The 26,939-nt window shown below is 43.9% G+C and overlaps 1 protein-coding gene across 1 annotated transcript in view; it reads left to right on the top strand.

Moving 5' to 3' along the window:
• The window catches only part of nalf1b (NALCN channel auxiliary factor 1b), a 113,609-nt gene that overhangs the window by 75,611 nt on the left and 11,059 nt on the right, over positions 1-26,939 (top strand). Inside the window, exon 2 of the mRNA XM_085248367.1 lies at positions 26,703-26,874. Coding sequence (XP_085104493.1) covers positions 26,703-26,874 — 172 coding nt within the window. The remainder of the gene's footprint in view (positions 1-26,702; positions 26,875-26,939) is intronic.

Here is a 26,939-nt window from a genome sequence, read left to right on the forward strand (position 1 = left end):
ATGAGGAGGCTGCGGCAGACGAGGCAGCTGATGAGGAGGCTGCGGCAGACGAGGCAGCTGATGAGGAGGCTGCGGCAGACGAGGCAGCTGATGAGGAGGCTGCGGCAGACGAGGCAGCTGATGAGGAGGCTGCGGCAGACGAAGGCTCTGAAGAGGAGGCTGCGGCAGACGAAGGCTCTGAAGAGGAGGCTGCGGCAGACGAAGGCTCTGAAGAGGAGGCTGCGGCAGACGAAGGCTCTGAAGAGGAGGCTGCGGCAGACGAAGGCTCTGAAGAGGAGGCTGCGGCAGACGAAGGCTCTGAAGAGGAGGCTGCGGCAGACGAAGGCTCTGAAGAGGAGGCTGCGGCAGACGAAGGCTCTGAAGAGGAGGCTGCGGCAGACGAAGGCTCTGAAGAGGAGGCTGCGGCAGACGAAGGCTCTGAAGAGGAGGCTGCGGCAGACGAAGGCTCTGAAGAGGAGGCTGCGGCAGACGAAGACTCGGAGGCCGGGCCAGGCGAGGTTGCAGATGGCGGCTGGACAGGCTCCTCGGGCCCTCCAGCTGATGCGGCGTGAGGCTGAACGGGCCCCTCGGACCCTCCAGCGGAGACAGGAGGCTGAACGGGCCCCTCGGACCCTCCAGCGGAGACAGGAGGCTGAACGGGCCCCTCGGACCCTCCAGCGGAGACAGGAGGCTGAACGGGCCCCTCGGACCCTCCAGCGGAGACAGGAGGCTGAACGGGCCCCTCGGACCCTCCAGCGGAGACAGGAGGCTGAACGGGCCCCTCGGACCCTCCAGCGGAGACAGGAGGCTGAACGGGCCTCTCGGACCCTCCAGCGGAGACAGGAGGCTGAACGGGCCTCTCGGACCCTCCAGCGGAGACAGGAGGCTGAACGGGCCTCTCGGACCCTCCAGCGGAGACAAGGAGGTGCTGGCCGGGCTCACTGGAACCCCCAGCGGACGAGGTAGATGGCGGCGTGGGAGCCGCGGAGTCCTGGATGAGCTCATCCGAGCTTCCAGCAGGAGCTGATGTAGAGCCAGAGAGGTTTGGGACCCCTGGCTGAATGTTAAGCCGAACAGAAGACCGTATTGCTGTCGGGGACTGGGCCAATGGTTCAGGTGCGAGCTGAGCTGCTGGACACACGGGGACCTGAGCTGCTGGACACACGGGGACCTGAGCTGCTGGACACACGGGGACCTGAGCTGCTGGACACACGGGGACCTGAGCTGCTGGACACACGGGGACCTGAGCTGCTGACGGTGGAGGAGTAAACGACTGCACAGGGGACTGAACTGATGTCTGTAGTAACGGTGGTGGTGAGAGTGGAGTAGGAGTAGATGACTTCACAGGAGAATGAACCAGAGGTGAGTGCACAGGAGACTGAGCTAGAGGTGGTAGTGGTAGTTGGGGGGAAAGTGGAGCTGGTGATTGAGTGGATGACTGTGCTAAGGGATGCTGCACTGGGGACTGAGCTGGAGGTGGTAGTGGTAGTTGAGGGGAAAGTGGAGCTGGTGATTGAGTGGATGACTGTACTAAAGGAGGCTGCACTGGGGACACCGGAGACTGCACTGGGGACACCGGAGACTGCACTGGGGACACCGGAGACTGCACTGGGGACACCGGAGACTGCACTGGGGACACTGGAGACTGCACTGGGGACACTGGAGACTGCACTGGGGACACTGGAGACTGCACTGGGGACACTGGAGACTGAGCTGCGGGTGGCGGCGAGGGAGCTAACTGAGCTGCGGGTGGCGGCGAGGGAGCTAACTGAGCTGCGGGTGGCGGCGAGGGAGCTAACTGAGCTGCGGGTGGCGGCGAGGGAGCTAACTGAGCTGCGGGTGGCGGCGAGGGAGCTAACTGAGCTGCGGGTGGCGGCGAGGGAGCTAACTGAGCTGCGGGTGGCGGCGAGGGAGCTAACTGAGCTGCGGGTGGCGGCGAGGGAGCTAACGGAGCTGCGGGTGGCGGCGAGGGAGCTAACGGAGCTGCGGGTGGCGGCGAGGGAGCTAACTGAGCTGCGGGTGGCGGCGAGGGAGCTAACTGAGCTTCTGGCAGCACAGAAGGTGAATTAGAAGGCCGAATGTCCGGCTGTGGGGTGGCGCGTCGGCGGCGTGAATGCCGTTTTCTTCGGGAAGCCGGAGGTGCGGTGATGGAGGAAACCGGCAACGACGGAGAGATCACGGCCGGCTCCTCATCCTCCGACCACATTGCTGCGAGAAAAGCAGCGGGTGAGTGACAGTCAGAGTGGAGGGTGGATGGAGAGGAGTCCAGTGGCAGCAGCGTGGAAACGTTTCCTGATTGTGGCGGTCGCTGTTGCGGTATGACGAGCTCGCGAACTTGTACTGTCTCCTTGGCTTTCTGCAGATTGGACAGTAGGCCCGAAAATCCTGAGAGCTCGTGAAGATGGGGATTCCCCTTGAGAATTGCCTCGATGGCGTTTATCCCAATGGCCATTGCTTTAATGTCCGAGGCGTGGGAAACTCGCTCCCACAGGCTGAAGATGCGGGCCAAATCGCTTTCCCGGGAGGAGCCTGCTGGGTCCATGTCTGGTGACGTCGTACTGTCAAGGCGCGGCTGTGTGGCAGGCAGGAGGAGGACCCAAACGCAAAACTCACAGACACGGAGATGAACTCAAAATCACAGCTTTAATGCTGGAGTGGCGGAACATAGGAAATACAAAACTAAACTGGGAAAAGTAAACTAACATACGCAGAGACACAGGGAGATCCACACAACATGAGGGACGACGTCACGCTGAACAGAGGGAGACGCAGACAGAAATACACAGAGGGTTAACGAGGGGAGTGGGAACACACGGGGAACACAGGTGACACTGATAACCATAACGAGACAGGGCGGGGTGAACTGAACACTGGCGGGAGAGGTGAAACAGGGAGCACAGAGGTTCAGACAGGAGGAGAGAGAGCACGAGTAGAACACCAACGTAACAGGCAGGGGAGACACGGAATAAACACGAAAGGGGACGAGGGCTCATAAATACATAGAGGGCACACAGGGGGAAGAGAGAGCACGGGGAGAACTTAGACATAATGGGCAGGGGAAGCATGGAATAAAACATAAACATACGAGGAAACTAAGAACACTGGGCCAACATGGCCCAGGACCATGACACATGGAGTGTTATGGCAAATGCAGATGGACCCAGGAAGCAGAACGCACGGAGGCAGAGTTGCGGTGAAGACAGTTTATTTACAGTGAGGGGGAGGTATTTATAAGGACAAAATATATATAGTATATGAATGGGGACGCGGAGCCAGGACGTGCAGGTGACGAAAACACACACAGGTAGTGCACTCGATTTGGTACTGTTGAATGCCAAAACCTCCAGACGGAAAACAAAACAGTCGAGGCAAATTCCTAAGGAGGAAACAAAACTCCTTACAGTCACCAAAATAATCCAAGGGCTCCAGCAGGCAGGGGCAGAATTTCAGACCCTCCAAAAAAACGTCAATACTCCGACACTAGTCTTCTGTCAGGTAGCTCCTAAAGAACACTTCTGAGGAAAACATCTGATGAGTAACAGGTGTGCCAGGTTCAGTGACTCACTGCCCTGCCTACCTATACAAAAGGGGAGGTACCAAAAAACACATACAGACAAAAACACCACATAACCAGAATCCAACTCCTAACATGGAGAACCTGCAAACCCCATATAAAAAGGTTGCAGCTGACCTGGAGATCCAAGCTGAGGTCCCAGTGCTAACTACTCCCTATCTGTGCCACTTTTCACTTAGTACCTCCTTATGAGAATGTGAACAAACTACATTACACAAGTGCTTTGCTGTGCAAATAACTATAAAATGTCATTGCTGATTATTGAGTTTGCAAAGTAAAAAGCAAACCTGTCAAGCCTTTATCTGTATAACTTCATTTTTTATGTTGCTTTACACATCTCAAGCTTGTGCAGTGGCCAAAAGTCAACTTGTTTTTCAAACTGACTGTGATAAGAGTTGGGTCTGCCTCTATGACTGAGCAGATCTCAGCTGTTTTCAGTTAAAGACACCACAGTTTCCATGCCTGAAGGCGGCATTCTTAACTTCCATGAATACTGCTCTACAGTAACATCCTGAGGTAAGGGAGAAAATTCTGTGGAAAATATGTGAACTGTGGTGGGTGCCACTATGCCTTTTTATGCTGGCTCAGAATGCATTACAAGTGCAGGATTTTTGTATTTTTTATTTTTTAGTCACACAAATGTAATCGCGTCCCATGTGGACCACTCAACAGATTTGGTTCCCTTTAATTTGAAAGTGAAAATGAAAATCAAGTGGAAGGAATGTCATGTTGACACACAGGAGCTGATTCAATCAAGGACGCGCCAGAGAAAGAGGGCATAATGGGACTGCGACTGGAAAATCTAAATAAAAATGCAGTCCAACCCAAAATGGTCCAGAGGTGCACGGGATAGTGATGGACTCTTAATGGACAGATGTAAAATATTATTACTACTACAGCATACTTAATCACCACATCATTACCTGTGCAGCCAAAAGAAAAACAGCAGCACTGTGAGGCAGTACTCCAACGTAATTACTGTAAAATGTTATTTTTTACTGTGTATCCATTGTCTATGCTATAAGTTATCTAGCAATGAGGTGAAAAGCATCTCTTAACTGCTGCTGTGCTCTTCGTAATGTCCTCTCTGAAATCATCATCACTAAAGATTTAAAACAAATTCAGTTCCTTTAACTTCAGTCATTAAGCAGTAAGGTGACAAGGGAAGAACTTGATTGGTCCTTGTGTGAATTAGGGCTGGGCCATATCATACCGTTCACGGTAATACTGGTATAATGTTGGGCAACGATAAGAAAATGAAATATCGCAATAGAATATGGGTAAAACCCACATGCGCAGTGCCTTTGTTTTCATATGCGCATGATGGCGACGGAGAATGAGAAGGGCGAAAGCGGATCGTTGAATGAAACGGATGAACCAGAATTGGTTTGTAAAAATGCTGCAACTTCAGTGGTGGAACTGGTTTAGCTTTCGTCTGTCCGATACACAACAAAACACTGTTTTTGGTAGAGCATGCTAGCAGACCATCGTTATTACTGTTTTCTTTGGAAAATACTGCACACTTAAAATTAATCCTTTGATTTTTCTGAAAATCGACAGTGTCCCTTATAATCCCGTGTGCCTTATGTATGAATTCTGGTTGTGTTTACTGACTTCGAAACAATTTTATGTACATGGCCCTCGAAAATCTGTCAAATGTTTTAGTACAACTTTGCTAAGCTATGAAGCTGCACCGCTTGATGGATTGTCGGAGCATTACTGCTATCGTAGGCAGGAGCCTCGCGGAGTGATACGTACTGTGCTTCAACATACAGTGGGGCAAAAAAGTATTTAGTCAGCCACCGATTGTGCAAGTTCCCCCACTTAAAATGATGACAGAGGTCAGTAATTTGCACCAGAGGTACACTTCAACTGTGAGAGAAAGAATGTGAAAAAAAAATCCATGAATCCACATGGTAGGATTTGTAAAGAATTTATTCGTAAATTAGGGTGGAAAATAAGTATTTGGTCACCTCAAACAAGGAAAATCTCTGGCTCTCACAGACCTGTAACGTCTTCTGTAAGAAGCTTTTCTGTCCCCCACTCGTTACCTGTATGAATGGCACCTGTTTGAACTCATCATCTGTATAAAAGACACCTGTCCACAGCCTCAAACAGTCAGACTCCAAACTCCGCCATGGCCAAGACCAAAGAGCTTTCGAAGGACACCAGGAAAAGTATTGTAGACCTGCACCAGACTGAGAAGAGTGAATCTACAATAGGCAAGCAGCTTGGTGTGAAAAAAATCAACTGTGGGAGCAATCATCAGAAAATGGAAGACATACAAGACCACTGATAATCTCCCTCAATCTGGGGCTCCACGCAAGATCTCATCCCGTGGGGTCAAAATGATCATGAGAACGGTGAGCAAAGATCCCAGAACCACATGGGGGGACCTGGTGAATGACCTGCAGAGAGCTGGGACCAAAGTAACAAAGGTCACCATCAGTAACACACTACAACGGCAGGGAATCAAATCCCGCAGTGCCAGACGTGTTCCGCTGCTGAAGCCAGTGCATGTCCAGGCCCGTCTGAAGTTTGCCAGAGAGCACATGGATGATACAGCAGAGGATTGGGAGAATGTCATGTGGTCAGATGAAACCAAAGTAGAACTTTTTGGTATAAACTCAACTCGTCGTGTTTGGAGGAAGAAGAATACTGAGTTGCATCCCAAGAACACCATACCTACTGTGAAGCATGGGGGTGGAAACATCATGCTATGGGGCTGTTTTTCTGCCAAGGGGACAGGACGACTGATCCGCGTTAAGGACAGAATGAATGGGGCCATGTATCGTGAGATTTTGAGCCAAAACCTCCTTCCATCAGTTTCATTTTCAAAGTGAGAACTTTGAAAATGAAACGAGGCTGGGTCTTCCAACATGACAATGATCCAAAACACACCGCCCGGGCAACAAAGGAGTGGCTCCGTAAGAAGCATTTGAAAGTCCTGGAGTGGCCTAGCCAGTCTCCAGACCTCAACCCCATAGAAAATCTGTGGCGGGAGTTGAAAGTCCGTGTTGCTCGGCGACAGCCCCAAAACATCACTGCTCTCGAGAAGATCTGCATGGAGGAATGGGCCAAAATACCAGCTACTGTGTGTGCAAACCTGGTAAAGACCTATAGTAAACGTTTGACCTCTGTTATTGCCAACAAAGGTTATGTTACAAAATATTGAGTTGTATTTTTGTTATTGACCAAATACTTATTTTCCACCCTGATTTACGAATAAATTCTTTACAAATCCTACCATGTGGATTCATGGATTTTTTTTTTCACATTCTGTCTCTCACAGTTGAAGTGTACCTCTGGTGCAAATTACTGACCTCTGTCATCATTTTAGGTGGGGGAACTTGCACAATCGGTGGCTGACTAAATACTTTTTTGCCCCACTGTAATATCACCGTATTGTGTGTGTATAACCTCTTTCTAAGTTTTGTGGATATTATACATGGTTATGTTGAGGATATGTCGGCCAATTTCCACTGGAAATGCCTTTTGGTTAAACTGCCAGCAAGGAATTTACATTTGCACTGTTAAATTTTTATAACTTTAATGCACATAAAAAACAGCTGCTTGTTTAAGTGAAGATATGGTTTGGGTTTTTTTTTTTGCACTAATAAAGTTGTGGAGTTGTAAAGTGTTTTGTCTAGTGTCAATTATATCGTCAGTTATATCGTTATCACAAATTTTCACATTTTTGGTCATACCGTCCTGCTCTAGTGTGAATGATGCGCCGCAGGTGGATCTTTCCTCTTCAGGCTTCAGGACCATTATTACACCTTGGTCTAAAAAGCCTGCAACCATAATGCGAGCGGCTAATTTGTGATTTTAAAAAGTGAGATAAAACATATAATTTGGTCATTTCCAAAATTGGGTTTGAACCACTAAGAGTTGTTTTTACTGGCTCTCAGTGGCTCAGTAGCACTAGAAATGGGCACGAGCTTTTTTTCTGCATTCACAGATGTGCTGAGCAGGCGGCATCTTTCTTTCTCTAAAGCTCTGTAGGTCTGATGGGAACTGCCTGCTATAAAGGGCATATTTAACAGAAGGAGCAGGATATCTTCATTTTTAGATATGGTGGGGGTTTTATCCCCTCCAACTCTCTGCTTAGAGTTGTTGTGTCATGTGGCCTCTTCATTTACATTTCTGCAGAGTAATAGCCAGCGTTTCTGATATCCTTGCATTACTCCTCCCCCTTTGTGAGTGTGGACGCTTCATCTCTTTGCTCTCTAAATGCTTTGCTTCTTTTATTGATTTTTACCGATTTTTATGCTGATTTTTTCCCTTTTTTCCATATGAGCTTACCTGCGATAGCTTCTGGACAGTTATAGATCATTAGGACTGAAGTGTTCTTAACAGAAACAGCAACATTTTTATAGTTACCTTATCCTCAGCGCTCCGTGTGTCTGTGGCCTAGACACAGCTGAAGCCTGATTACAGCGTCTGGGCACCGAGCAGCCTCGATAGCCTAGAAAGGTGCTAACCGCTAGGCTAACTAGCAACAAGATGCCTTCCCTCTCCACAGATGACTACCACAGCCTCCTGCAGAAGATTGCAGCACTGGAGACAAAAATTCATCGCTTAGAAGTAAACGTGGAGGTAAATGGACTGTGTGGAAATGAAACAACCTTGCCTTTGACTCAAAACAATGGCGATGAGCAAGCTAGCACACAGCTAAGGAGCACAGATAACATGACCAAGAAAGTAGACTTTGTGCACTATTACAAATCCTCAAGCGATAATCCCCCCTTGGACTGTCTTGGTGCAAAACCAAGACATAAATCATGTCTCCTGGAAGGGGAGGACGTACCACAGGCAGGGCACAGCGAGCTGAAATCTCTGAAACCGACTGGCCTTCACTTCCTACGAGACAGAGAAGCTCTTCTACCCCTGTATACGAGAGGAAACAGGACTGGACAACCGTGAATAGGAAGGTTAACAACAAACCTTCAAAACAACTGAATGTGAAACTGAAGAACAGATTTGCTCCACTATCAAAGGACCCTGGATCTATATCGGATAACCATCCATCTAAAAGTAGCGAAGTAAGGCCTGAAAATCCACGGGGAAAGCTAAAGGCTAGGCCTGAAACGCTGATTGTGGGTGACTCTGCTGTAAAGGATGTACAAAGCATGTGCGGTAAGAACACTAAAGTCCTCTGCTTTCCTAACGATATGGTCAACATCCTGAAGGAGAGAATTCTTCAAATTGCAGATGAATATCCAACTGTGACAAACATTGTCCTGCATACAGGGTCAAACGATGTGTCCAAACAACAATCGGAGGTTCTGAAACGGGACTTTATTGGATTATTAAACACTGTAAACTCTCTGAATGCAGCTGTATTCATCAGTAGGCCTGTACCGCCGGTCAGAGGAGGAGATGAGAGATTCAGCAGGCTGTTTACACTGAATAAATGGCTTATATCAGCATGTGCTGACCACTCAGTGCATTTTATCAACAACTTTAATATTTTTTGGGAACGCAGGCATCTGTTTAAAGCAAATGGATTTAATTTTAACAAGTCAGGGGTGAAACTGTTCACCTCCAACTTGTTTTATTCCATACGTCATCCATCTGTGCTTGGAGCCAAGGCTGAGATAAACGAGGAGTTATCTCATAAAGAGGAACAAACAGTACTCCAAGAACAGACAAAGCCCAGCAGAAACCTTGAGGAGGAGCTCCATCTGCCCCCACCCGGGAAGAGCCTCAGAAAGGAGAGACATCTGAGGCAAGAAGAGGCAAGAAGAGGGGTCCCTATTTGCCTCCAACTCTCTCAACAACACCAACGACCAGGACCAGGATCTTCCCCAGTCCCCCAAACCCCTGACAGGCCATCACCCCCATCACCCTCCTCCCCCTCCCTTTCTCCCTCCTCCCCACACCTGAAATTCACTGAAGAGATGATGGAGCGGGTCAATGCTGGGCTCAGATCTACCCCCCGGCCGATTCCCTCTTTGTCCCCCATAAACCCCCCACCAAAGCAGCCAAAGGTTCGCCACCGAGCCCCACCCTCAACAGAGCAATCGAAGTCACATTGCCCAGCCTCGCCCCCCTTAGTTCCTCCTTACCACCTTCATGCTTTGTCTCCGCAGTCTGATGTGTGATGTGTGGAGGGTCCGGGCTGCGAGGATTATGGCAGTGGTGACTTTTCCCAGGAGAAGCTGGGACCCTGTTTACTAGAAGGTTTTAAAATCTCTGTACTTTTAGGTGACAGAAGGAGACATGTGGCCTGGTCAAAACACAGAGAGCTGCACTCTAAAAGATCTTTAAATATAGTAAACATACCTTGTGTGCCACAGACTGCTCCCAAACACGAGGGGACAAGTAATGCCTCTAAAACACTTAAGTTGGCTTTATTAAACGTTAGATCTTTAGCTGGGAAAACATTTTTAATTAATGATTTAATCACTGAGCACAGCTTTGATTTTATGTTTTTAACTGAAACTTGGTTGGACCAAAGTAACAGTGGAGCTGTTCTCATCGAGACGACCCCTCCTAACTACAGTTTTATCAGTGAGGCCAGGGTGAGCAGGAGAGGAGGAGGGGTTGCTGTCTTATTTAATGAATCATTTCAATGTAAGCAGCTATCTCCTGGAAGTTTTCAGTCTTTTGAATATGTGGCTTTACAGCTGAAGGCCCCATCCAAAGTTGTGTTTCTTAATGTTTACAGGCCTCCCAAATACTGCACAGACTTTTTTAATGACCTCAGTGAACTGCTGTCTGTGATCTGTGTTGATTTCGACTGTGTAATTATTGTTGGGGATTTTAACATCCATGTGGACAACCCTCAGGACAAAGGGACTAAAGACCTGAGTAACACTCTGGGCAACTTTGGGCTGACTCAGCATGTAACAGAGGCCACACATAATAGAGGACACACTCTCGACCTACTGATCTCCAAGAGCCTGAGCATTTCAAACATTACTGTGTCTGATGTGGGCTTATCTGATCATTACTGTGTTTTCTTTGAAAGTAAAATCTCAGCCCACACAAATATATCAACAGCAGTGATCACAAAACGGTGTATAACTGAAGACAGTAGTGAGATCTTTAACCAGGTCTTCCCATTAACACCTGACCTGTCCAAAGGTTCAGTCAATGAGCTCGTCAATAGCTTTAATGCAAAATGTTAAATGTAATGGATACTATTGCCCCCATTAAGGTGAAGGTTATCTCTGGAAGGAAAAAGTCTCCATGGAGAAACTCCACACTAGTGAAAAATGAAAAAAGAGAGTGTAGGAAAGCTGAGCGCAGATGGAGAAAAACAAACCTCCAGGTTCATTATGACATCTATAAAGAGAAACTTCACAATTATAATTTACAACTGAGGAGTGCAAGAAGGTCCTACTTCTCTGACATCATCACTAAAAACAGCCATAATGCTCGGGTCTTATTTTCTACAGTTGACAGGCTAACAAACCCTCCTGTGCCAGTGGCAGCTGAACTTCATTCAACCATGGCCTGCAATGACTTTGCCAAATTCTTCACAGACAAAATCAAAAAGATTAGACAAGCAGTTGGTACATCAACAGCAGATCCAGGATATGTACTGTGTCCACCATCAAACAGTTTGACCCTATTAACAGCAAAGACCTGGAGGACATCTTAGGTCAACTGAACTCCTCCTCTTGCTGTTTAGATGTCCTGCCAACAAGTTTTTTCAAAAAGGTCTCAAAGACTTTGGAGTCAGACCTGTTACAGATCGTCAACTTTTCCTTAATGTCAGGTGTGTTTCCAGAACCACTAAAAACTGCTGTAATCAAACCTATACTGAAAAAGGACAATCTTGACAAGACACAAATGAAAAACTACAGGCCGATCTCAAATCTCCCATTTTTAAGTAAGATAATTGAAAAAGCAGTTTCTCAACAGCTCAATTACTTCTTAAAACAGAATAACTGCTACGATGCCTTCCAGTCAGGTTTTAGACAGAATCACAGCACTGAAACCGCTCTGACCAAAGTGTTCAATGACATATGTCTGAACACAGACAGTGGAAAAATGTCAGTCCTAGTTTTACTGGATCTCAGTGCAGCATTTGATACAGTTGACCACAACATATTACTCAAACGACTGGAGAACTGGACAGGTCTTTCAGGAACTGTACTAAACTGGTTCAAAACATACTTAGAAAACAGGAAATACTTTGTATCAATAGGTAACTTCACATCCGAGCAGACAAGTATCACATGTGGAGTTCCCCAAGGTTCCATCTTGGGACCCCCTCTGTTTAACCAGGAGACCGAGGCCCTGTACAGGCTCTTGGTAAATGCATTGAGGAAATTAATGACTGGTTGTGCCACAATTTTCTCCAGCTAAACAAAAACAAAACTGAGGTAATAGTCTTTGGCGCCAAAGAAAAACGATTACAGGTCACCAGAGAACTTCAATCCATACATCTAAAAACCACAAACCAGGCGAGAAATTTGGGTGTAGTGATGGATGCAGACCTAAACTTAGAAAAACACATTAAGACAATAACAAAATCAGCTTACTATCACCTCAAGAATATTTCAAGGATAAAAGATCTGATGTCTCAACAGGACCTGGAAAAACTAGTCCATGCATTCATTTTTAGTAGGCTTGATTACTGTAACAGCATCTTTACAGGTCTACCTAAAAAATCAGTCAGACAACTACAGCTCATTCAGAACTCTGCTGCTCGAGTCCTCACTAAGACCAAAAAAGTGGACCACATCAGTCCAGCTCTGAGGTCTTTACACTGGCTGCCTGTCCGTCAGAGGATAGACTTTAAAGTTCTGATGCTGGCCTATAAAGCTCTGAATGGTTTAGGACCAAAATACATCAGTGACCTCCTGACCCAGTATGAACCTTCCAGATCCCTCAGGTCATCTGGATCCGGTCTTTTATCAGTTCCCAGAGTCAGAACCAGACACGGAGAAGCTGCATTCAGCTTTTATGCTCCTTATATCTGGAACAAACTCCCAGAAAGCCTCAGATCAGCTGAAACACTCAGTTTATTTAAATCCAGGTTGAAGACTCACCTGTTCTCAGCTGCATTTGAATAAAGCACCAAATCCACACTTTTAAGCGTAAATTTCAAAACTTACACTAACTACTGATCTTATCTATTTCTGATTTTATCTGTTTTGATTTTATATACTGTTTTGTTTGTTTGTTAAGCTTAAATTTCAAAACTTGCATTAACTACTGATTTTATCTACTGTTCTGATTTTATCTGTTTTGATTTTATATACTGTTTTGTTTGTTTGTTTGTTTGTTTGTTTGTTTGTTTGTTTGTTTGTTTGTTTGTTTGTTTGTTTGTTTGTTAAGTGGGTTTAGAGCTCTGGGTAGCTCCCCAGCTGGGTCTAGACTGGGTCTAGAGAGTATTTTAAATTCAGGGAATTTAAAATAGAAAGTAGCTCGTCCACAGAAGGACTGGTAGCTCCCCTTACGATAAGGGTTCAGATCGCGCGAACAGGTGTGAAATGTGTGTGTTTAGTTAGTTAGTTTGTTTGCTTGTTTTAATCAATTTTAAATCATGCTTTTTATTTGTTTTTGTTTCTAATGTCTCTGTAAAGCACTTTGAATCACCTTGTTGTTGAATTGTGCTATACAAATAAATTTGCCTTGCCTTGCCTTGCCTTCTGATAACTTGTGCGGATGTCTCAACATTTTCCTTTACCTTATTCTTCTTCAGTCAACCCCTACCTTTATAGTTGCATTTAATTAAAAGCTGTATTTTTTTCTCCTTGGTTGCTTTGAAGAAAGCCTTGATTCCCCCTCCCCCAACCAAATGCACAGACAAGATTCAGTACCACTTCTGAAGATTACTCTCTCCTATCTTTATGACTTTATCTCTTAAGTCTGTGACAGATGAACATGGATGAAATAGATTCATTTTTATGCAAATGCGACTTGCAATACCTCTCATTTAGTTGCTAAAGCTGTGGCTTTGTGTTCAGGTATGCACAGGAAAACACGGAAAACACAAGTGTGCTGTTATATGTGTCAAGTAGGATACTTGCATATACACTGTGTGTGTCTGTCTGATTTCTGTTCATTTAAATTAACAGAGCTTTAGCTGTAAGAGTAGAAGCTTAGCCTTGGCTTCATTTTTAGCCAACCCTCTCCAAAAGCCTGACATGGTCTGGTAGGGTCAGTAGCACCTGTAGGTGGGCAGCGCTCTCATAGCAAGCTGCTGACAACTGTAGTTTATTATATGACACCGCCATTTCTCAATGTCGTTCTCTAAAACTGTTCTCTCATTCATACTTTTTCAACCCTTCTACCTGACTGTGTGTGTCTGATAAGAGCAAGGCAGAGAAATAGCACGACAAAGCTGGTTATACAGCGTTTGTCTGAAGGTGAGTGTGCATATATCGGCTATGTCTCTGTTGGCAGCCTCGCACCAGCCACCCCTTCCAGGCCATTTTTCATCCGGCTGCTGCAGTACACACTGCAGAGGGAAGCAAGAGGGGTAGAGTTGAATAGGATATGGTAAGAGGTTGCATGGATATCAGCAGGAGAGACTGCGGTGTTGCAACAGAAAAAAAAGTTTTTGCTGTGACACCTTGCTGTTCTGATATTGTTTACTGGGATTATTTAAGAACTCTGCATGGGTGCTGATACAGTAATGGGACACCACAGGGACAGAGAGACTTCATAACTGAGTTACAGGTACATACACAAGCATGTAAGCATGGTCTGCTAGAGCCAACAGCAGGCTGCATAACTGCAGTGGGTGTTGATTCATCACTTTCACTCGCAGTAGGCCCATCTTGCTGATAATTATCTTTGTCAAGTTAATTATCAGTGTAAGTGTCAGCATGACAGTGCCGATGAATTACATCCAGATAACCTTGATTAATCAACAAAATGAGTTTTTGGGCAAATGCTTTTTGCATATGGATGTCCTCCCTGTGGAAAATGTCTTCTCAAATTTCCATCCATCTTTATCCCGTCACATCCACAATTTCTCATAGCCTACTCCCCTCCACCACTGTCTCAACTTATTTTATTTTCATAGATTTTTGCTCTTACCATCTGTTTCTAAGACTGCTGCTGTCTGCTCATAGTAGGTACAATTTATGAAAGCTTTTGTCCTGTCTGAAACACCTGAGCAGTTACTGGATGAATTCCAGTGAAACTGTGTACAGTACACAGGAACACCGCCTATATATGTCTCACGAGTGGTGATCCACTGACATTCCTATTTTTGTCCAATAGGTGTTTTCCCTGTGCCTGATTCAATTCTCTAAGGGTGCTCTGGTTTCTTCTCACAGTCCAAAGACATACATGATACATTAATTTGTTAACTGATGATTTTAAAATGGCACAGGTAAACTTGAGTCTTTGTGTTAGCTCTGTGACTGACAGGTGATTTCTGATGGGTGAACTGCCTTCCATCTATTGATGACTGGGTTGAATGAGTACCCTGCTAGCACACTACCACCATCCATCCATTTATTCACCTTTTTCCAGTGCAGGGTGCTGATATAATATGTACTCATATTCACACGTACATTAATGTGTTTGGAGCATGGGATCAAGCCAAAGCACTGGCAGATAACCTATGTAGGCACAAGGAGAACATTCAGACTCCACACAGGAAGACCCCAGCCAACCGGCAGATTTAAATCCAGGACCCTTTTGCTATGAGGCACCAGCTCTAACCACTACAGGCTCCGTTCCTCTTCACCATCTACACTGCAGACTTCTCCCACAATTCCACCCAGTGCTTCCTGCAGAAGTTCTCTGATGACTCTGCAATAGTCGGCCTCATCACTGATGGGGACGACAAGGAGTACAGAGGACTGACTCAAGACTTTGTGGACTGGTGCCAGCTGAACTACCTCCAGATCAACGCCAGTAAAACCAAGGAGCTGGTGGTAGACTTCCGCAGGCACAAGCATTCTCCACTGCAACCACTGAACATCCAGGGTATGGACATTGAGGCTGTGGACAGCTACAGGTACCTTGGTGTTCATCTGAACAACAGACTGGACTGGACTCATAACTCAGACGCCCTCTACAGGAAAGGGCAGAGCAGGCTGTACCTGCTGCGGAGACTCAGGTCGTTTGGGGTGGAGGGCCCACTCCTGAAGACCTTCTATGACTCTGTGGTGGCTTCTGCTATCTTTTATGGTGTGGTCTGCTGGGGCGGCAGCATCTCTGCTGGGGACAGGAAGAGACTGAACAGGGTGATCCGAAGGGCCAGCTCTGTTCTAGGATGCCCTCTGGACCCAGTGGAGGTGGTGAGTGACAGGAGAATGGCGGCTAAGCTGTCATCCCTGTTGGACAACGTCTCCCACCCCATGCAGCAGACTGTGACAGCACTGAGCAGCTCCTTCAGTGGGAGACTGCGGCACCCACGGTGTGGGACGGAGAGATTTCGCAGGTCTTTCCTCCCCACTGCTGTCAGACTCCACAACAAAGACTTTAACTGAACAAACACACACATCCACACATGTGCAATAACACTAAGTGCAATAATCTTTTCTGGCATCGTTGTATTTTTACTCAGTTGTATATAGCATTTGTATTCTATTTTTATCTTATTGTATATTTTTATTCTATTTTATTCTACTGTATATAGTATATTATTTTATTCTATTCTGTACAGCTGTGTACTGTATTTATTCTTATTGTATTCTAATTTTTGCGTCATAACTTTTGCACTGTCCACTTCCTGCTGTGACAAAACAAATTTCCCACGTGTGGGACTAATAAAGGTTATCTTATCTTATCTTATCTTACAGCACCATGCTGCTTATTCTCAGCTTACTAATCTTGACTTCTAAGTCAAAGCAACTTTGTGCTCAGGCAGACATTAGCAAAATTGTCATTTTCTTTCTCATGTCATGAGAAAATCTCTAGAAATGTCTACTTATTTGGTCCAAATGATCATTTGGACTCAGTGACAAACTGATTTGGTTCAATAGGCCTCTCAAGAACTCAAGAATTCATTTAATTGCTATCGACAATTTTCATACTTTCAACTTTAATAGGGTAAAAAGATGAATTGGTGACATTTTATATTAAAAAGGAAAGCCCAACCTCAGTCTGCAATCATAACACTCTGTGAAAGCATTTTCCTGGTAGTCCTTGCATGCCACAACTAATGTCTTCTATAGCTTTTTACATCAACTTTGCTCACCCAATTAACTTCCTTCAAAATCTTCACTACTTACATTATACTGCATTCACTGCTGTCCTTTCTTTGCAACCCAATAGAGTTGGCAGCATAAACAGAGAAAGAGGCAATTCTGGTTCTGTTTTAGGTACCTGTATGTAATGAATTAAATCTATGTAACTGTTTTGTTTGTTGTGTTGATTGTAGGTGGGTCAGAGATCAAGATCAGCATTTGGTAAATAAAAGCAAAGGAATAGTACAAAATGTAGCACACAAAGAAAATAATAGAGAAAGAGTAGCAATAAATTCAGTCTTAATGACGTTTGGATGCAGAGTAGTCAGAAATGTGTACGTGCAAACAATGCAAAAAAACCCTAAAACGTTAACTCAAACCTGTGAGCGGAAGGTTCCAGATTAAAAGAAGAAAGAAAAAATAGCTTGATAGTGAACCTAGTTAAATAGGCTGAGACATAAATTACTCTGATTGCTTTTCTTTCCACTTCCCATTGGGTCACAGCAAGCACAGCTACAGCAGACAGAGAGGGAGACTAGCAAACCTAATGCAGTTATCACCTTAACACACTTCCAACGAAAGACTCTTTGCTCAAAAAATTATCACAATTTCTAGCACTGTTCTTATTTACGATGTGTGTGCTGGAAGCTTGGTGATAAATTTATCAAGTTGTCCAGACGCGGCGACACCCCGATAAACTACCTGAACGGGATCAACTGGGACGCTCGGAAGGTGCAGAGCAGCACCTGACACACTCTTGAAGTCAGTGACACCTCCTGCATGGAATAAATTCTGTCATTATTAATTCAGACACTGCCATGACCGTACCTTTCATTCATTCATTTTTCATACAACCCTGTAGTGCTGCTGTTTTATGATTCAGCGCTCATAATGTGTGTTGTAGTTTTCCCTTTTCACTGAGCATTACGCTTGCATTGAAATATGGCTTATCAAATTTCCTTAGCATAACAGCCTGGTGAACTTTGTACCGTCTGTAGTTTCCTTTTCCTTTTTTTATTTATTTTTTTTTACCTCAGCTGCCCTCTCTTTCTCTTTGTTTGAGTGTCTTTATTCTTCCTTTTAAAAACCAAACCTCCCTTAATGTAATACTGTGCACCCTTGCTGTGTGGTAATTACGTTAGCACTGCAGTCTTCTAAACGAGCAGCCCATATTTAAAAGATATGAGATGGTGAATTTTGTGTGTGGATGTGAAAATGTGCTTGTACCATAGTGGGCCGTTAAGAAACCAGCCCTTAAGTGTCCGCACAGCTATTCAAATGTAGCATGAATGTAATTGAATAGGCTACTCTCTTTGAGTTGTGTGAGTGCTTTCTACTTGGTTTTAATCAACTGATTGTGATGGGGCTTCAGTCTGCTGCCTGCCTTGTTTGTGCTTTTGTGTCACATTCTTGTTGGCTCCTCTAACGCCTTTGCTAACCGTGTCTGTTTATTTAATGTCTTGTCGTTCAGATCATTAGTTACGTTATATTTTCTCTACATAGCTGCAACTGACATAGTTTCTATGCTTGCCAGGTAGAGACGCCGCAGGCTAGTCAGTATGCATGCATGAATTAAATCAGTGCACATACAAGGAAATGCACATACTGTAGCATAATAGGAATGCAGTCATATTAGACTGATCATAGATGCGCTTTCTTTCTTTGCAGAGACCATTGGTTTGCTTTACACTGTGTTACATGTTGTTTAACAGATTATATTTGGCATAACCTTTGCTGTTTTACCCTTCAGCTCCATGTTATCATGGGAGTCCCATGAGGCATTGCTGCTGCTTCTGCTGCTGCTGCAGGAACTAAGGGAATAGCTTACACGCTAGCTCCTACTAAAGAATATCCTCTATTTGACCCTCTATGGCTCTGACTGCCCCAGTATCACTTCTTGAATGGACTGCTCATTTCATACAACAATGTGGAAAGCATACTAAAGTAGAAAATGTGCTTGAATTTACAGGATATGGGATTTTTTTGTGTGGTCTGTATGCGGTATATCGTTTTATTCCATTTAAACTTGAGCTCTAGTTTTTCTAACATATCCAAAGGGAATATGGTGCATTTGTGTTTTCTTTCTGCACTCTTTGTACCGAAAACTGGAGACAAAATCTGGATGACAATCAATTAAAGCCAGTGCAAAAGAAAGAGAAAAAGATTGTTTCTATAACAATGAGCCTTCACTTGATCTTCATCATGGCTTTGTGCTATTTACTGTACTCCTGTGCTCCCAGTTTGATCGAACATGAAAATAATCCAATTATAAGCTATTATACTGTCCCCAACTGTTCTATTATTGAAGATGAGGATCATTTAAAGTAAATGAAGCAGAAGAGAGGATAAAATGAGAGAGCCTAAATGGAATGAACCAGTGAAAAGCTGGTAGTTGAGTGACAAAGCTGCTCATGAGACCCCAAATATGTTTGTGTGCGTATCTGCTGCATTGCACTGCTGTTTAAAGAGGAATGTGTTGCAGCAATTTGGTTTGTTGCTACAAACTCCCTGAGTCTCCCTGTCAGCAGTTCAGCTGCAACCACAAGTCCAGATAAAACATTAAAGACAAGGCACTGACAAGGCAGGGCCATCCGGGGCCACTTAAAACTAATACCACGGGGCAGGCTATAAGGCCTTCCATCAATTACAACCTTATTAGACTAATCGTAATGAAATAATTCAATTCAGCAGACAGCTGACTCTCAACTCTGCAGATCACCAACAGGCAAGTAAAACAGTGGAGGGGAGGGATCGGCATGGATCTTTCTCTTTAAAAATAGTTGAGTCGTATTTGCAGAGATGAAGGGCAAAATCACTGAATCTACTATAGTTTCTTTTTCAAATTCTAGAAGCCAATCTTCAGCCTGCTTTGACTAGAAGCAGAATTCACCAAGCGCTGGATTGTTCACCCACTAATAGGGAACATGAGCTGGGTTTAGTGAGACAGGTTAGTTTTACCCTGCTGATGATGTGTTGTTGCAATAGTAAGGAAAGAAACACAGCTAACGTTTGCTGTGACGCCTCAGTTCTCATACTATCGTTTGTAACTCCAGTCCGTTTAATGTTTTTTTTTTTTAATTACAAAGAAATATTTAGAGTCATATTTTGTCTTATTTTGTTTCATTCTATGATACTTTCTGCCTCTAGGAGGTGGAGTGCTGTTGCCATTAGGCCATCAGCATTATAATTAACTAGCTGGATTTAGTTTGTTTTGAAAAAGTAAAGCGTGATTACTTACCATTGTTATTAAAAATTGTGGACACTGAGTGTATTTCTTTTCCCTTGCTTCTTCTTCTATTTCTTCATCTACTTGATTTTGACTTTATTCGTTTAAAATATCCTTGGAACCACAAGTAAGCCTGCAGTCTCAGAGCGAAGTGCTGTATTGGGGTGATACGATGCTATGAGGTCTTTAAGATCAGATTATCTTGATTATTCGAGCCCTTGTATGCGAGGAGAAGAACTTTAAATTAGATTTTAGATTTAACAGGAAACCAATAAGGAGAAGTTCATATGGGAAATATGTCCTCTCATTTTAGTCCCTGTCAGTCCTCTTTCTGCAGCATTGAGGATCAACTGAAGGCTTTTCAGAGAACCTTTAGAACAACCTGATATTAATGAAATGCAATAGTCCAGCTATGTTTTTTGTAAATGTATACCATGACGTGTGTGTTGTGAGACTGTATGTGGCACTTGCTCAAAGGGAGATGACGCAGTGAAAACCATTAAAACTTCTTGAATAAGAGATTTGCATGTGCAAAGTGATGGAAAAAAAATTTGAGAGCCAGCTGGCTGACCTCTAACTAACAGCCTGTGATTGAAGAGAAGGCTGTATTTTATTCGCTCCCCAAGGGGACTGAGAGAACACAGAAGTTATATAAAGGACAGAAAGAGTCCATCCTACCACCGTCTGTATTAAGACACTGCTCTCCTTATCGCTTTCACTTGCTATGTCTTCCTTCCACTCTGCGATTTGACATGATAAATTACCAGTCACAGCTCCACTGCAGACTCATAGTTGAGGGAGTAGAGCTCTCACATGCAGCAACAGCAGTAGGCTGCTCTAACTGGGACTAAGTGCAAACGGACATAACTGTGTGGCAAAGGGCCAAAGCCTGCTGTAGTCCTTACACCACATTTGTCACATCTCCTGCGTTTCTGGCAGCTGTTCTGCTGACTGATGTGTTTAGAGGTCTCCATGTATGTGTTGGTATCACCTAGATCTAACCTATACTGCTGTCCTTTGTCTTACAAATAAGCTATACTATACTTTATACTATACTTACTATACTTTTCTTCTGAAGGCACTTCAGATGGTGTCGCTCCTTCGCTGGTGCTATACATTCTTTAGTTTTTGATTTCGCTTCATGTTTGGGATGCAGTGCAAATGACCAGACAGACCTTGACTTTAACATTGTTTTTTCAGATTCTACTGAGTAGGGAAAATGTATCATGAATACCAAAAGAGACACTGCTTATCATTCATTGCCTCTTACATTGTTAATGTAATGTGATACATCGCTGAATGAGAGGCAACCTGGCATCCAGTTTATCTTTATTTCTCCAAACTGGCAGCTACAGGATGAACTAAAGGTTCTTCTAAGGTTGTTCTTTCAATTTAGGCTGTCTCAACTGTTTGTGTCTTCTAATGCCATCCACGACTGGCTTGATGATGTTGACATCAGGTCTCTCCGGGGGCTGTACCATCTGTCACTGGACTCTTTGGTCTTCTTTTCTCTGAAGATAGACCTTCATGACTTTAGTGTGTAAACAAATCTAAACTGTACAAAAGAATATGCACATTCATTTAAATGCACATAAATTTGCATAAAATGTGTTATTATATTAGAAATATTAGCTTAATGTGTGCAAGATAGGACTCAAGGTCACGTGCCCATATTTTTGTTGCTCTACCAGGTGACAGAGAAGGACAGTGAGTGTGTGTGTGTGGTATCAATGAAAAGCCTCATGCTGTAAATATAAGTATTAGTGCAGAGAGAAGTTTACTGCATAGTGTCTATGAATGTGAACATATTCACCAATACTTACATCTCAGTCTGAAATATGCATTGCAAATGGTGGAACCATCCGGGCTTTTTTAATCATGTTATTTCTGATTCAACATCATTATATTGCAGATTGTATGTTTTAACTTAAAAGAATATTTGAGCAGCAAACAAAATAATCTCTTCTCACAACAAATGCGACATTCAGACTGACGCTAATCCCCCCACCCCAAGTATGAAATATTTGCTAGCTTTATTTAAACAAGGGCAATGTTGGCGCATGTTTTGCCTTTTGTTGCTTTTTATTTATTTATCTTGAATTTATATTAATATTCACACCAAATTTGTAAAATATTATTCAGGTTTAGCAGTTACCTCAGGCAGCCCCTTTATTGAAGCCAACAGCATGGCCTGTCAGGGCACGAACACTGGACACTCTGAGGATGTCCTTTGCTGTCTGGACACAGGATGTTAGCAGCAGATCCTTTTGGTCCTGTGCACATCAGGCTCTGGCTCTTTGTGAATCTTTCTTCGAATCATTCAGGCGACTGTCCCACTCTGCCTGAAGTCCTCCACCATAGTCCCCTTGCCTAAGAAGCCCCACATCACCGGCCTGAATGACTACAGACCGGTGGCACTCACCCCAGTGGTAATGAAATGCTTTGAGAAGCTGGTCCGCAGACACATCACAGCAGCCCTGCCCCGCAGCCTGGATCCACACCAGTTTGCCTACAGAGCAAACCGATCCACGGAAGACGCTGTAGCCACAGCACTCCATGCTGCATTAACTCACCTGGAAGAGCATGGTAGCTATGTGCGGATGCTCTTCGTGGATTACTGCTCAGCTTTTAACACCATCCTTCCACACAAACTGGTGGCCAAGCTACAAGACCTGGGGCTTCCATACAGCACCTGCATGTGGATCAATAGCTTCCTCTCGGGCCGTAGACAGAGAGTCAGAGTTGGCCATCACACATCCTCAGCCCTGAGTCTCAGCACTGGCTCACCCCAGGGCTGTGTGCTCAGTCCACTGCTCTACTCTCTCTACACACACGACTGCACTCCTCGCCACCACAGCAACATCTTTGTGAAATTTGCAGATGACACCACAGTGGTGGGGCTCATTTCCAAGGGAGACGAGTCTACGTACAGAGACGAGGTGGAGCAGCTGACGTCATGGTGTAAGGCCAATAACCTCCTCCTCAACACTTCAAAAACCAAAGAACTCATAATAGACTTCAGAAGGAAAAAGGCAGAGATCCAACCACTATTCATAAATGGGGACTGTGTAGAAAGGGTGGCAAGCTTCCGCTTCCTGGGAGTCAATATAGAGGAGAACCTTTCCTGGAGTGTGAACACCTCCGAGCTGCTGAAAAAGGCCCAACAGAGACTGTACTTCCTGAGAATTCTCAGGAGGAATAACATCACACAGAGACTGCTGGTGTCCTTCTACAGAGCCACCATTGAGAGTGTTCTAACTTACTGCATATGCATCTGGTACACTAGCTGCACAGGGGCTCAGAGGAAAGCACTCCAAGGGATCATTAACACCGCCCAAAAGATCACTGGCTGCCCTCTCCCCACACTGGAAGTTCTACACAACGCCCACTGTTTTAAAAAGGCCCAAAACATCATAAAAGACACCTCACATCCTGGCCACTCCCTGTTCGAACTGTTGCCCTCAGGCAGACGGTACAGGGCAATCAGAGCAAGGACTAATAGACTCAAACACAGCTGTTATCCAACTGCAATAACACATCTGAATACTACAAAAAAATGTCCATCACGCCACTCTTGTGTTAATCTATGCACGGTCTGAAGCATGTGTGTGGGAATGTATGTGAATGTTTTACTGTTATATCTTATTAGTATTTTAAGTATTCTATCTATTTTATTTATTGAATTTTATTGTTTTATTTATATTTTGATATTGCTAGGGATGATGCAATGATCGGGGACCATTCTTAATTTCGTTGTTCTCATGACAATGACAATAAAGTTTCTGATGATTCTGATGATTCTGATGAGTGTGTCATGGTGCACTGTCCTGCTGAGGGAGGATGCTGCTGTCAGGGAGTGCCATTCCCACTGGGGCTGGGCATGCTTGATCTACAATACTGTTATTCAGCTGGGAAACCAGGTCTTTCTGTAAAAAAAAAATACAATGTAGTGGAACAAAACGGCCAGCAGTATTGTTCCTGATTGAACTGAAAAGGACATTTTAATTGACTAATGTTCATCTGTATATCTAATTAACAGTATATTAGCTAATATCACTTTTGTAAAGCAGATATTAGTCATATTAGGTATATTTTCTTGTTATTCACAACACACTCTTTACTGTTAATCTGGATATATCATAAACACACATGTATACCTACACCTATACATGCTGGCACACACACACACATACATACTAGCAACATGCAAATATTCTGTCTGCATGGACAAGTGATATGATCTGTGCTTTGGTGCACTGTTTTTAGGTGTGATGATTAGTGCACAGCAGGTGCTAGCTTGCCTCATAGTCCCTGGAGTGGTGCTGGAGGAAATACCATCTAATTGCTGCAGGTGATAGTACCACACAATGAGGCGACCAACTTATAAAATGAAAAAAAGATAAAATAATGTGCTAGGTAAATCGTTCTTCCCCACTTGTGCACTTGTTGAGCAGAGAAAATGGGCGAGAACATTTTTACCAATGCCAATGCAAAAGCATTATGTAGTAGAGCAGGGCGATATGGCCAAAAATATTTATCACGATATATATTTGAAAATTTGCGATAACGATATAACTGACGATATAATTGATGCAAGACAAAATACAACTCCACAACATTACTAGCGCAAAAAGACAACCTTCCATTTATTTTCACTTAAACAAGAAGCTGGTTTTTATGTACATTAAAGCTTTATAAAAATGTAACAGTGCAAATGCAAATTCCTTGCTGAAAGTTTAACCAAAAGGCATTTCCAGTAGAAATGGGCTGACATATCCTGAGCATAACCATGTATAATATCCACTGAAGTTAAAAAGAGGTGCTTTGCAACATTAAACTGCAGTGTGCAGTACGTATTTTTCGGACCATAAGGTGCACGGGATTATAAGGCACATTAAGCGAAACAAAGCAGTCAGATAAATCAAACTTTATTAAACTCATTCTTCTTGCTTCCTCCACTTCTGTACCATTGATTCATTAATGTTGAATTCTCTGGCAGCTGCTCTATTCCCATGTTGTTGCAGTATATTAATGACTAACCTCGTATTGTGGATGGATTATCTCAGTTGTTCTCCTGACTGAAGTTTGGTCTGTTTACAGCACCCTGCCATGCGATTGCATTTGTCTCTAACCATGAGGAACCTTCACGTTAACTTTTATAAGTGGAAAAGTGTTAGTGTTCGTCCTCCAGCTTCACTGTTTATGTTATGCTAACATAGCTGTGTCGCTAGCGATCAGGTAGCACATCATTATATACCAGCTAGCCCAACTTCAGTAACCCTACAAACGTCACTGCTGTTTAGTTTCCTGTCTTCATTTATGCTGTAAGTGATAGCAGAGCTGTACATTTGAATTTTTTCAGAAATCTCTCAGTCAGAACATGCAATATCATGCTTAGGTAACTAGCGAAACTAGCGAGCTGATCGTTTTATTAAAGATGAAAGAATTTAGACAGTTTTTAACTCTCAGTGATGCTGCAGTGTTCGTTTGACCTGAAGGGGGGTTTAGGACCCAGATTACTCCCAGATTTAAGAGCATCTTAGTCCGACAAATACGACAATAACGACGGCCTCTTGCATGTTCTGCAAAAAAATGTGTTTTGTCGTGTATCTGACGGACAAACACCAAACTAGTTCCACATCACTGAAGTTGCACCATTTTTACAAACCAGTTCTGGTTCATCTGTTTCACTCAACAATCGGCCATGTGCGTATGAAAACAAAGGCACTGCGCATGCGCGTTTTACTCATATTCTATCGCAATATTTCATTTTCCTATCGTTGCCTAACATTATACCGGTATTACCGTGAACGGTATAATATGGCCCAGCCCTATTATGTAGTATAAGGCTTTGACCAGATTCCATGTATTTGAGCTAACCCGAGAAGATGACTACTTTACACTGTGGCTCGAAAACAGGAGTGTTTGCGAACTGATTTCTATCGACCGTGCTTACAAATAATACCAGTTTTTAGCTGCAGAACGACTGATCAGAGTCAGTTAAATCAACCCTGATTCTACTCTCTCTGGGTTAAGTGCGTGCATGGCGAATGAAAAACGTTATTATCAAAGGAGCTCCATCATTACAGTTCGCCATAGCAACAGGTAAATGCAAAGCAGACCCACCATTTTCATCCAGCGTTAGGTGTAACAAAGCAAATTTATCTTTAAAAAAATGTTATATTATTACATTCTTTTTCAGTGCGGTTCACATTTAGCACACTTGAATTTCTGAGAACTGTAAAAAAAGGCTTTTATATAGTCAGTGCTATAAACAGACACATGGTGTTCCCAACCCAAATATTGTACAAGTAGTGATAATAGCCATGCTATTTTGTGTTAAAGCTTGCTGGTGATGGTCCTACAGTAATTTGTTGGCACAATATTTGATTTTAAGCATGCATGTTATCTTTTTTGTTTTTAATGGAGCGCAAATATTTTAAAAGGTATTCATTTGTCTGCTGTCCTGTGTTGCTCTACTTAAAGACCACTCGCATAAGAGCAGTTAAAGGTGCAGTTTCAGTGCAGAGCAATACTCAATTTCAACATAACTGGACAAATCTCAGTATTGACTGACAAAGTGATGACTGCCCAGCAACAACTAAATTCAGCACAAACAGTGGATATCAGGATCGCCAGGATATCTGCTCATTCCTGTGTGGATCAGTAGATGTGGAGGTCATGATGATTCACATCAATGCAAGCGTGTGAGCATGTGTGTGTGTGTGTGTGTGTGTGTGTGTGTGTGTGTCATCCAGCAAAAGCCTTACTAACTCATCAATATCCTCTCACCTCTCTGTCTTCCACCTAGATGGTTTATAAGCCTTGGCTGTGTTCTCAGTACTTCCAGACCACCCAGATGCACTGCAGCAATCGAATCCCCTGTGGTCAGTACTGCCTGGAGGTGCAACAGCGGTGCCCCTTTGTCCTGCCCGACAATGATGATCTCATTCACGGAGGCAGCCCCAGTTTTATATGCACAGGTACAAAATAATCATTGTGCATTTGATATATTGTTGTGTTTGTAATTTTATCCTGTGTGCTTAAG

Source organism: Mchenga conophoros, linkage group LG16 (assembly GCF_057382185.1).
Source record: "Mchenga conophoros isolate Kocher_MC1m ecotype Shallow Benthic linkage group LG16, M_conophoros_male_GT1.1, whole genome shotgun sequence".
In the NCBI taxonomy this organism is placed as follows: Eukaryota; Metazoa; Chordata; class Actinopteri; order Cichliformes; family Cichlidae; genus Mchenga; species Mchenga conophoros.